The sequence below is a fragment of the Malania oleifera genome, chromosome 10 (genome assembly GCF_029873635.1).
Source record: "Malania oleifera isolate guangnan ecotype guangnan chromosome 10, ASM2987363v1, whole genome shotgun sequence".
NCBI lineage: Eukaryota > Viridiplantae > Streptophyta > Magnoliopsida > Santalales > Ximeniaceae > Malania > Malania oleifera.
The window spans coordinates 33,913,170-33,925,302 of record NC_080426.1 but is presented as its reverse complement, the minus strand read 5'-3'; the positions used below and the strand labels follow the sequence as shown (position 1 = coordinate 33,925,302).

Sequence of the window (12,133 nt, the reverse complement as noted above, 5' to 3'; positions counted from 1 at the left end):
GTGCCTGGGGAATATTAAATTTGCTAAAAATAAGGGTATGATCATCTTTAGGGTTTAATTTAACTCAAACTATATGTTTTACAAGAAAAAGGAGATGATCATCCTATTCACTTTAGTTTTCCCCAAATACGTATAATAATCAAAACTATCTATTCTCAATATGAAACCCTAATTAGGCTCAGGTGGACCTAACCCTAAAATGCAAAGTTGAAGCTCGAAATTAGTTTGAACCTAAAACATGCTCATTGAAGTCTGAGAAAAGATAGTGAACCCATATTTAATTGCTTTTAGGTTTTGGAAAAAAATATATTTGCTGTTTTTTTGGGTGCAATTTGGGTTTGCCTATTTATTGAGGGAGATCTTATGAAGGTGAACTTTTGTGGTTTTTGGTAAGAGTTAAATTTTGGGGTATTATGTTAAAAAAATTATCTTTTCCTTTTGGAGTTGTGTCCTTTGTTGTACTATCCCCCCCCCCCCCTCCCTCTAATACGTATTAAAAAAAAAACTTCATGAAGGTAAAAATATTGTGCAAGTGATTTATTGTCCATGCCTGACATGGGGAGGTCTAGTTATCTAGACATAACATCTTCAACATACTAGTAGAATCTCATGTGTATCTTTGCTTGCAATTCTTACGATCTTTTCTCGTATGATCATTTCTCATACTTGGTTCAAATTTGTAATGTCAATTGCACTGTTATGTAAGTTTTGTTGCAGCTGGCAGTTCTCACATGTTAAAAAACCCAATGTTTCAGAGTCGAGGCTGTGCACTCTTGGGACTATGGGCTACACCAACTTTGCTTGCAAAGGAAAAACTTTTCCTTGATCAGGGGTGGGAGGTATGTGTTATAACTAGATTTGCTGGGCAAATAAGCTCTTCTTTTGTTGCGTATGCCTTGATGCCTTGGTCTAGAGTGGTTTTTCTAGCATTTCTTTGGGCTTTAGTCGTAGGGATGTTTTATGATGTTTGTTTGCAAAGGGATTGAAGGACTGTTCTATTGTACTTTTTTTGGATATTTTGGAGGACATATGGTTCTCTTGATTATACGCTTGTCTTCATATTACATTTTCTATCTTCATTTTTTTATTAAAAAAAAAAAAAAAAACTGATGTAGGAAAGTGTAAGGATGAATTAGAAACATGGTTTTCAAAGCTGAAGAACTCTGGCAAAAAAAATGACATTTAGTCAGTTAGAAGGCTTGGAGGATTTCTTTTAGATATTTAATAAAAACTGTACTCACATGGTGTACACATTTGTGTGTGCACTGGATATGAAAAGGCTGAATGAGTGATGATATGGATAGTATTATACAAGGCATACCAAGGACTGAGAAAATATTTATAGGAGGAGATCTGAATGGACACGTTGGAAGAGATAATAAAAATTATGAAAGGATACATAGAGGATATGGATATGGAGACAAAAATGAGTCTGGGGAGATGATCTTAGACTTTGCTATGTCATATGATTTTAGTATAATGAATACTTGCTTTAAGAAGAGAGAAGAACACTTAATAACCTTTAAAAGTGGACAAAATAGAAGTCAAATAGATTTTTTTTTAACTAGGAGGGTAGATCGTGTATCATGCAAGGATTGTAAAGTTATTCCAGGTGAAAGTCTAACCACACAACATAGAGTCTTAGTGTTAGATATATGCATTAAAAAATGAAAGAAAAAGGAGAAAATAAACCAGTGTAGGAGAACTAGATGGTGGAACCTAAAAGGAGAAAATATAATAAAATTTAAAGATAAAATGATCAACGATGGGGATTGGATCTTAGAGGATGGGATAGATTCAAATACTCTTTGGAATAAATTAACTAGCTCTATTAAAAAGATAGCGAAAGAGATTTTAGGCGAATCAAGGGGAAGATTCTCAAATAGCAAAGAAAGTTGGTGGTGGGATAAAATGGTACAAAAAATCATAAAGACCAAAAGAATTTGGTATAAAACGTGGCAAAAATGTAGAAACAGCGATAACTTTGAAAAATATAAGGAGGCAAGAAAAGATGCAAAAAGGGCCGTTAGTGAAGTTAAATATAGATCATTTAATAGTTTGTATGATAGATTAGGTACAAAAGAAGGGGAAAAAGATATATTTAAACTTGCTAAAGCTAGAGAAAGGAAGAACAAGTACGTAGGAAATGTAAAATGTATAAAAAGTGAGGATGATATTGTCTTGGTTAATGATGAAGATATTAAAGAAAGATGGCGAAGTTACTTTAGTAAGTTGTTTAACGAAAACCAAATAGAAGGCTTAAATTTAGAATTGTCAAATGAAGAAAAGACTAAAAATATAAGATTTATTCGAAAAATTAGAGTTAACGAAGTTAAGTTTGCACTAAAAAAATGAAAAATGGGAAAGCTATGGGACCAGATAACATCCCAATTGAAGTTTGGAAATGCTTGGGTGATAACGGAATTATATGGTTAACTAATTTATTTAATACAATTATAAAAACTAAGAAAATGCCAGATGAATGGAGGAAAAACACTTTAATACCTATATACAAAAATAAAGGAGATATTCAAAATTGTAATAACTATCGTGGAATTAAACTTATGAGTCATACGATGAAACTATGGGAAAGAGTAGTTGAACAAAGATTAAGGTTAGAAATGAAGATCTCAGAAAATCAATTTGGTTTTATGCTTGGGAGATCTACCACAGAAGCTATTTATCTTTTAAGAAGATTAATGGAAAAGTTTAGGGAAAAGAAGAGGGACTTGCTTATGATATTTATTGACCTTGAGAAAGCATATGATAGGATACCTAGGGAAGTTCTATGGTGGGTTTTAGAAAAAAAGGGTGTATGTTGTAGGTATACCGATGTCATTAAGGATATGTACGATGGAGTAATGACTAGTGTAAAAACTATAGATGGAGAAACTAGAGAATTTCCAATTACCATAGGTGTACATCAAGGATCTGCTTTGAGTCCTTATCTTTTTGCTTTAGTGATGGACCAATTGACTAAAAGTATTCAAAAGGAGGTTCCATGGTGTATGTTGTTTGCAGATGATATTGTATTAATTGACGAAACTAGGAATGGAGTAGAGGCTGAGTTAGAATTATGGAGAGAAACTTTGGAATCTAGAGGCTTTAAGATAAGTAGAAATAAAACAAAATTTATGAAATGTAATTTTAGTAATGATAGGAGGAATATTGGAGACAAAGTTAAACTTGATGATGAAGAAATTAATAGCACCTGTAGATTTCGATACCTTGGATCTATTATGCAAGCTGAAGGAGAAATTGAAGATGATGTAATGCATAGAGTTAAAGCAGGTTGGGTAAAATGGAGAAGTTCTTCAAGTGTTCTATGTGATCGTAGAATACCCTTAAAATTGAAAGGGAAGTTTTATAGGACAGCTATAAGACTAGCTATGCTATATGGATCAGAATGTTGGGCGACGAAGAAACATAATATCCAAAAAGTAAAAGTTGCCGAGATGAGGATGCTTAGATGGATGAGTGGTATAACATTGAAAGATAAATTAAGGAATAAACATATTCGTGGTAAGTTAGGTGTAGCTCCTATAGAAGATAAGATAAGGGAAGGACGACTCAGATGGTATGGACACTTGGAACGTAGGCCTTATAGTGCACTTGTGAGGAAGAGTGACTTAGTTACTATGGGGGGCAGTAGAAGGGGTAGGGGTAGACCTAAAATAACTTGGGAGGAGATAGTGAGTAAGGATTTAATATCTTTGAATCTATCAAAAGAAATGGTCCATGATCGCATAAATTGGCGGAAAAGGATTCATATAGCCGACCCCACTTAGTGGGACTAAGGCTTGGTTTTGTTGTTGTTGTATAGAACCCCAAGCAAAAAATTTGAGCTCAACCTTTCAATGGATAATCTTTTGGCGCATGATTCTACATTTTTTACTTGATTGTGGAACTTGAAAATTATATAGTATTATGTTTTGAGACATTTTAGCCTCTATTTTTGAAGCTTGTGTTTCCTTGTAACATCAGTTTTGTCTCTTTGGTTTCTGTGACCTTTGATCTTTTCTTTTGTTGCATGTTTCTTTTCTCAGCTGTCCTCTGTTTTCCCAATTTTTATTTTACTGAATGAATGTTGTTTCTTTGTGCTTCTACTATTATGATTATCTGGAGTTTCAGACAGCTGTTGCCTGGGATATGTTGCAAATTTATACTAATTTTATTGAAGCTCAAGACAGACGCAGGTACGTGTTCTTTAAATTATGGAAAAATGTCAACGTTTTATGTATTCTTTTTTCCAATTTGATGTCATAGTTGGTCCATCAAGTTCATGCTACATGGGAATTAGGGAATATATGTTTTTGCACTATTCAGGGCCACCATCTTTTAAAAACATTATGAGATTACCTTCTTTCACAGTTTCAAACTCATCTGTCTCTTTTGTTGTCTATTTTTTAGCTGCTCCTTTGAATATAATTTGAATTTAATTTAGTGATCTATGTGATGGAAGAAGGTTGTGTTAGGTAGTTGATAGCCAACGTAAAACTTGTTAGATCACTATGATAGAATTCTTACTGAATATTTGCTGGGGCATCTCCTACGAGCGACACTTTGCACTTATACCATTTGAGTGTAGTGAAAAGTGGGTGAGAGTGGGCTAGGTCGCCACCTCAAAGCAATGCGACGTTTTGGCGCCCGGGTACGTGTCAGCATCATTTTGGACATGGGCGGGTAGTAGTTTAGGAGACTAGGATTAGATTAGCAACTTGTAATATAGGGACACTTACAAGTAAAACATGAAAATTGTGGACACAATAATTGGAAAAAAAATTAATATAATTTGCCTTCAAGAAACAATGTGGGTGGGGAGAAAGCAAGAGAAATTGATAAATTAGGATTTAAACTTTGGTACACTTGAAATGAAAAACATAAGAATGGGGTAGGAATTATTGTAGACAAAAACTTAATAGATAGCATTGTAGATGTAAATAAAGTAGGGGATAGAATTACAAAAACAAGATAATCTTAGGTCAAGAGATAATAAATATCATTAGTGCTTATGCTCCTCAAGTTGGCTTATCAGAAAATCTTAATAGTAAATTTTGGGAAGATATGGATAATATTATACAAGGCAAGTCGGAGATTGAATAAAGATTCATAAGAGCATATATGAATGGACACATTGGAAGGGATAATAAAGGTTATGATAGAATACATGGAGGATGTGGATATGGAGACAAAAATGAGTCTAGGTAGATGATCTTAGACTTTGCTATGTCATATGATTTTATTACAATGAATACTTGTTTTAAGAAGAGAGGAGAACACTTAATAACCTTCAAAAGTGGACAAAATAGAAGTCAAATAGATTTTTTCTTGACTAGGATGGTAGATCGTTTAAGATTGTAAAGTTATCTCAGGAGAAAACTTAACCACACAATATAGAGTTTTAGTGTTAGATATATGTGTTAAAAATTGGAAGAGAAAGGAGAATAAATCAATGTAAGAGAACTAAATGGTGAAATTTAAAGGGAGAAAATATAATAAAATTTAATGATAAAATGATAAAAAAATGGTGATTGGACTATAGAGGATGGTGTAGACACAAACTCTCTTTGGAGTAGGATAGCTAGCTCTATTAAAAAAACAGCAAAAATGATTTTAGGTGAGTCAAGAAGAAGATTCTTGAATAGTAAAGAAAGTTGGTGGTAAGATCAAAATGTTCAAAAAACCACAAAGACAAAAAGAATTTGGTCTAAAACATGACAAAAATGTAGAAACATAGATAACTTTTAAAAAATATAAAGAGGCAAGAATAGATGCAAAAAAGTTGTTAGTGAAGATAAACATAATTCATTTAATAATTTGTATGATAGATTAGATACAAAAGAAGGGGAAAGAGATATATTTAAACTTGTTAGAGTTAGAGAAAGAAAAAGTAAGGATTTAGACATTGTAAAATGCATAAAAATTGAGGATGATATTGTCTTGGTTAAGGAAGATATAAAAGAAAGATGACAAAGTTACTTTAGTAAGTTATTTATTAAAAACCAAATAGAAGGCTTAAACTTAAAATTGACAAATGAGGAAAAGACAAAATTTGGGATTTATTCGCAAGATTAGAGTTAATGAAGTTAAGTTTGCACTAAGAAAGATGAAAAAGTAAAAAACAAAATATGAGATTTATTCGCAAGATTAGAGTTAATGAAGTTAAGTTTAGAAATGCTTAGATGATAATGGAATTATATGATTAACTAATTTATTTAACACAGTTATAAAGACTAAGAAATGTCAGATGAATGGAGGAAAAGTATACCTATATACAAAAATAAAGGAGACATTCAATATTGTAATAACTATCGTGGAATTAAACTTATGAGTCATACGACGAAATTGTGGGAAAGGGTAGTTGAATAAAGATTAAGGCTAGAAATGAAGTTCTTAGAAAATCAATTTGGTTTTATGCATGGGAGATCTACTACAGAAGATATATATTTTTAAGAATATTAATGGAAAAGTTTAGGGAAAAAAAAAGGGATTTGCATATGGTATTTATTGATTTAGAGAAAGCGTATTATAGGGTACCTAAAGAAGTTCTATGGTGTGTTTTAGAAAACAAAGGTGTATGTAGTAGGCACACTGATGTCATTAAGGATATGTACAATGGTGTCATGACTAGTGTAAGGACTATAGGCGGAGAGACTAGAGAATTTCCAATCAAAACAGGTGTACATCAAGGATCTGCTTTGAGCCCTTATCTTTTTTGCTTTAGTGATGGATCAACTGACTAGGAGTATATCCAAAATGAGGTTTCATGGTGTATGTTGTTTGCAGATGATATTGTATTGATTGATGAAACTAGGGGTGAAGTAGAGGTTAAGTTAGAATTATGGAGAGAAGTTTTAGAATCTAAAGGCTTTAAGATTAGTAGAAATAAGACAGAGTATATGAAATGTAATTTTAATAATAATAGGAGGAATATGGAAGACAAAATTAAACTTGATGATGTAGAAATAAATAACACTTGTAAATTTTGATACCTTAGATCTATTATGCAAGCTGAAGGAGAAATTGAAGAGGATGTAATGCATAAAGTTAAAGCAGGTTGGGTAAAATGGAGAAGGACTTCAAGTGTGTTTTGTGATCGTAGAATACCCTTGAAATTAAAAGGAAAGTTTTATAGGACGACTATAGGACCAGCTATTCTATATGGATCAGAATGTTGGGCAACTAAGAAACAACATATTCAAAAAGTAAAAATTGTCGAGATGAGAATGTTTGGATGGATGAATAGTATAACATTGAAAGATAAATTAAAAAATGAACATATTCGCAGTAAGAGGCGTAACTCTTGTAGAAGATAAGATAAGAGAGGGACGACTCAGATGGTTTGGACACTTGCAACGTAGGCTACATTGTACACCATTGAGAAAGAGTGAGTTAGTTGTTGTAAGGGGTAGTAGAAGGAGTAGGGGTAGACCTAAAATAACTTGGAATGAGATAGTAAGGATTTAATAGCCCTGAATTTTTTGTAAAAAATTGTCTATGATCGCATAAATTGGCGGAAAAAGATTCATGCAGCCGACCGCACCTAGTGGGATTTAGGGCTTAGTTTTGTTGTTGTTGTTGTTGTTGTATGTGATTGAAGAATCTTGTCAACTAACGTTGTGTTTGCTTTGCATCTAATCTTGGTGTTTTAGAGTTCTTTGTATGATTTTTCAAAATAGCATTTATGATTTTGAGGAATTTGTGTTTAACTCTGAATTTTGAAATTTCATCTTTTATGGATATGCTTAAATTGACCTTTTTTTCTGTAATAAAATCTGTACTGGTTGGTTCTTTGTCTTTTTCCTTTGAAATGTTTCAAATCAATGAGAGCGTCATGGAAAGATGCTCAGTTCATCTGTTTGCCAGTATTGAAATGATTGAACTCACCAACCGGCGAGTATGAGGAAAAAAAGGGAGAGAAGAACATTCATGATGTAAAATAACGAAAGGGATATTGATTTCAGGAGTTTGAGCTGCATTTAGATGTTGAATATTTTGTTTTAGGTATTAAATCTGAAAAATCCAAGGGCCCAAAGGTGTATGCTCGTCGGGTGGCTGCTCTGATGGGTGCAGAAATGGGGAAAGTATATTATGAGAAGAAAGAGTCTTCCACTGAATTAAGGTAAAAAAATTTTAATAAGAGATTCTGCTGGTGATTTGAGTATTATGGAGATGCACTTGCTAAGATGAAGGATATAGGAAGTAATGGAACCAGCAAAGAAAATGAGGTAAAGAAATGGGGAGAATTTCCAGATAATGACAGTGGTGACATTAGTGAGTTTGAGTTTGGTGGGAGTTTGCTGTTGGACGAGATTTGGGAACAATATGTTTATGTTTCTGAATCCCGTGATGATGTTAGGGACCTTCATATGTTCATCCAGCACCTTTGGAAGCATCGGAGGGAGTTCCTGTTTTTGACAATAAGGGGGTGGACAAAAAAATTGCAGTGCAATGATGGTATTTTACCTACACCAGAGGTGTTGATTTCTAAGAAGAATTTAGAAGCCCTAGAGATATTGGATGAATTGGATTTGAAATTGAGTGATGCTGGAGGAATGGAAGTGCCTTTTGTTGGGGGTAAATTCAATGCAAAGAAGGGTTAAAGGGAGCTTGCACATCTGAAGTGCTTGGTGAATTACAACGGGAAGGGTTTGAAAAGGGGTTTCCTTGGTTAATTGTTCTTTCTGGTTATCGTCTTTTTGTTTTTTGCTTAATTTTTTCTTTCTTATCTTTTTTGCTTTTTCAGTTTATTTTTTTTAAATTTTTTTTCTGGTGGACTTCTTGTCCCCTCAGTTTGTAACTTTTCTCTCTCGATCTATTATACCTTATTTTATTATCTAAAAAACATATTTTGTTTTAGTATTGGATATTACAATACTTCAATGTCAGTTTTTTGGATGGGCAATCTTGCAGCAAGACCCACACAAGATGTGCATTTTGTGAAACATGTATCTTTGTTAATTATTCCCCACCCCTTCTCCCTGTTTTCTTTTTTATATTTTAGTTTGAGGGCAGCCTTGGCAATTCAGTGAATCAGTGTGACCTAGGTTTATAGGTTTAAATCATTCATATGGGCATGTGGTTGCACTGGACTGCCCTCTCCCTTTTTAGTTTATGTTGTTCTTATTAAATTTTTTTCCATGATTTCTCTGGCAATCTTTTTCCAATTTTTTTAGTAAGTGTACTTTGCATTGGGGAGTTCTCCATTGTTTAATGAAAAATTATTGGTTATTCTCATGATGTTCTGTGGATTAGGATTGAACGGCTGGAATTGTTTGACGAGTTTGAAGAATGGCACATGATGCAGGCAAGTTGTCAACTTTGGCAGAAGAAAACAAGAAGTAGTAATATTCTTACAGTTGCAACAATATAATTACTAGTTTTAAAAATGCTTTCAAACAATCTGACAATCCTCCGAAAGCTCTAAAAGTCGACATGGGTTTGGCCTGTTCGAGCAAATATTAGAATCTTTAAGGTAGTTTGATTTGGCTTGACATATATTTTATGGGAGTTTAAAAATGGAAATTCTGCACCCTCCTGCCGCCTGCAGTTTTGGTGTTAAAAGTCTTCATGTCACAACATCAATCTGCAGGGTTATTTGCGTACAACATAGCAAAGCTCCTAATTTGAGTTTCTGGACTTTTGAGAGTTTGGATTTGAGGCCTTTGATTTAAGTTTGTTTGGATTTGGAGAAAACTCAATACAAATTGTATTGAATTTTATATAAATTCACTCAAATTCAATGTAAGACTTAAAAATTAATTCTCTCAAACACTAGTGGGATTTTATGAGTTTTGAGATGGTTAGGTTGGGTAAATATAAATATGTAGAAAAAAAAAAAACACAACCAAGGTCTCAAGTGATTTCTTAAGCTTTTTGAGGTGCGGAACAGCGTTTGAAATGGCAATCCTTTTTGCACAATGTGCCAATATTTTAAATTTTAAAATGCAAGAAACTTTTGGGTGGTTTTGGTTTGTACCAAATTTATCATATATATTTCTAATGGGAGCTTTTCTGACTTTTGAGACCTGCTGATTTTCAGGAGCACTACTGCGTGGCTTATGCGATCAACGATGCCATGGTATTGATCATATATCACAACAAATCCTTGGTCTTGCTCTCCTCCCTAGGGACTCCCATCTGTATTGTTATTTGACTGGCCAGTAATCTTAACCGTGTCATTTAACAGTGTTAAAAAAAAAAAACTCAGCATGATAGTCTGAATTATAACCAAGGTTTGAGTTCTCTTTTCTTTTATCTTGACTTTTGGATCATTGATCTCACAACTAAATGGTGCAAAATTCTTCATGTCTCGGGTATTGTGTACGGGGGCCATCACCACTGTATATTCTGTGGGTTTCATACTTTTTTTGTGATAATACCTACTATATAGAAAACTTTATGTGTCTAGCACATGTGCGCCCCGAGGGCGAGAAATTATACAGGGGACCTCTCTTTCCACGTATTCGTGTGTCTGTTTCCTTAATTATACATTTATTAAAAATGAGTCCTTCTTTGATATTAATAAATATATGATCAATTTGTCACCTATCTAATATTAAGGAAACAGAATTGGTTTTTATTTTGATATACTCACACTCGGCTTTCCCATCTTTGATGATTCAGGGGTTGTTTCGGGATTTTGGTTTCCCCAAGGAGCAGCACGTGCCCCCAGCAGCATCTTCATGAAAAGTCTGGCGTTATATTGAATGGCATTGGGCTTGCAAAAATAAGTTGGTGCAGAAAGCACGTGCGATGAACAGTACGTGTGCCAGCCAACTAGGGTTGGGGGAGGTGTCAGCCTGTCTTCTCAGGTAAAAAAGGGCCTCTCAACTTGTAGTTCGTCCCATATAGTTTCCAAGGAGGATGATGACACTGGCTGCTCTCACTTTGTGTGAATGTGACTTCTAGTTTGTTTTAGACTGAATTCTGCTGAGAAATCCCTTCTAATTCTTGCCAGCTGTTTTGCAACGTCTGGGTGGGTCTCCCATAGAATTCGTGGGGACCTTTTCCCTTTGACAAATGTGCATCTCTCTCTCTCTCTCTCTCTCTCTCTCTCTCTCTCTCTCTCTCTCATCCTTTTGATTGCCTTTCGGTTCTTTGTTTTTGTTTTCGTTGTTTTTGTTTTGTTTTTTCTAATAAATGGTTTGGTTTCATCTTGATCTTGCTGACACAATGGATTTGGCAAGTCACTGTGGCCAATAAAACAAATACCAAGCCAAATGAAATTAGGACTGTATGATTATAATTCTGCTTCGATGTCCATGGTCACCGCATTAAATTTCTTGTACGTTTATCTAGTAGGAAGGTGAGACTTCAAACAAAGAGCATTTCTTGTTTCATGAATTTGCTTGTTCATTTTTGAAAATGACATTTTCGGGTCACAAGATTAAAAATTTTATTGTAAGAGAATGGAAAGAGGATTGTTATAGTGTTTGTAGCCCCATGAGAGAGAGAGAGAGAGAGAGAGAGAGAGAGAGAGAGAGAGAGAGAGTATTGGGATCTGCAGCAGATTATTTTGTTATTATTATTGTTATTATTGCCCAATTGATTTGCATAGCATGATTGTAGTTTTGGACCTTCTCCTGGCGGAATCTGGCTTGGAACAATGGATTGTTAATACTATTTTATCCCCATGGGGAACTTTTCAATCGGCAGAGAGACCATTTTCTTTGTTTTATTTTATATACCCTCATCTTCTCCAAGGAGATAAGTTAGGCATGATAAAGGATGACACGGGGGTCCTGGTTTGTCCTAGAAATTTCGTCTTTCTGATTTTTCATATATATAAAAACAAAAATGGTTTCAATCGAGGTGGGACAATGACAAGAACTTTTTTGGGGTAAGTAAGCCCTTTCCTTTTCTTTGATGCCTGTCGTCATTACTGCTTTTTTATTTCTGAATTCTACTTTATATATATTAGGCTGTGTTTGGATGCTGAGGACTGGTAACCCCCAAAGTTCTTAAGGAAAAATGGTTCCTTATGGCAGCTTTTAAGTAGCTTCTCTGTTCACCACAGCCGAAATGAAATTGTATTGTAGCAACCAAAGCAATTGAAGAAATGGAAGGAACAGAGATATCACTGTACTTCAGATCCTCGTTTCATAACGCATTTTTGTCTTTTTATTTTTAG

The 12,133-nt window shown here is 34.1% G+C and overlaps 1 protein-coding gene across 3 annotated transcripts in view; it reads left to right on the top strand.

Moving 5' to 3' along the window:
- Positions 1–11,023, top strand: part of LOC131166988 (leucine carboxyl methyltransferase 1 homolog) — a 74,860-nt gene extending 63,837 nt beyond the window's left edge. For 2 of the 3 annotated variants that reach the window (XM_058125698.1, XM_058125697.1), the window contains 5 exons: positions 756–839; positions 4,132–4,196; positions 9,256–9,307; positions 10,043–10,081; positions 10,627–11,023. In XM_058125698.1, the coding sequence (XP_057981681.1) occupies positions 756–839; positions 4,132–4,196; positions 9,256–9,307; positions 10,043–10,081; positions 10,627–10,689 (303 nt within the window). In that variant the 3' untranslated portion in view covers positions 10,690–11,023. Of the gene's footprint in view, positions 1–706; positions 840–4,131; positions 4,197–9,255; positions 9,313–10,042; positions 10,082–10,626 lie in introns of those variants that run through there. The other variant, XR_009139937.1, reaches the window with a different exon arrangement.
- The last annotated feature ends 1,110 nt before the right edge of the window (positions 11,024–12,133 follow it).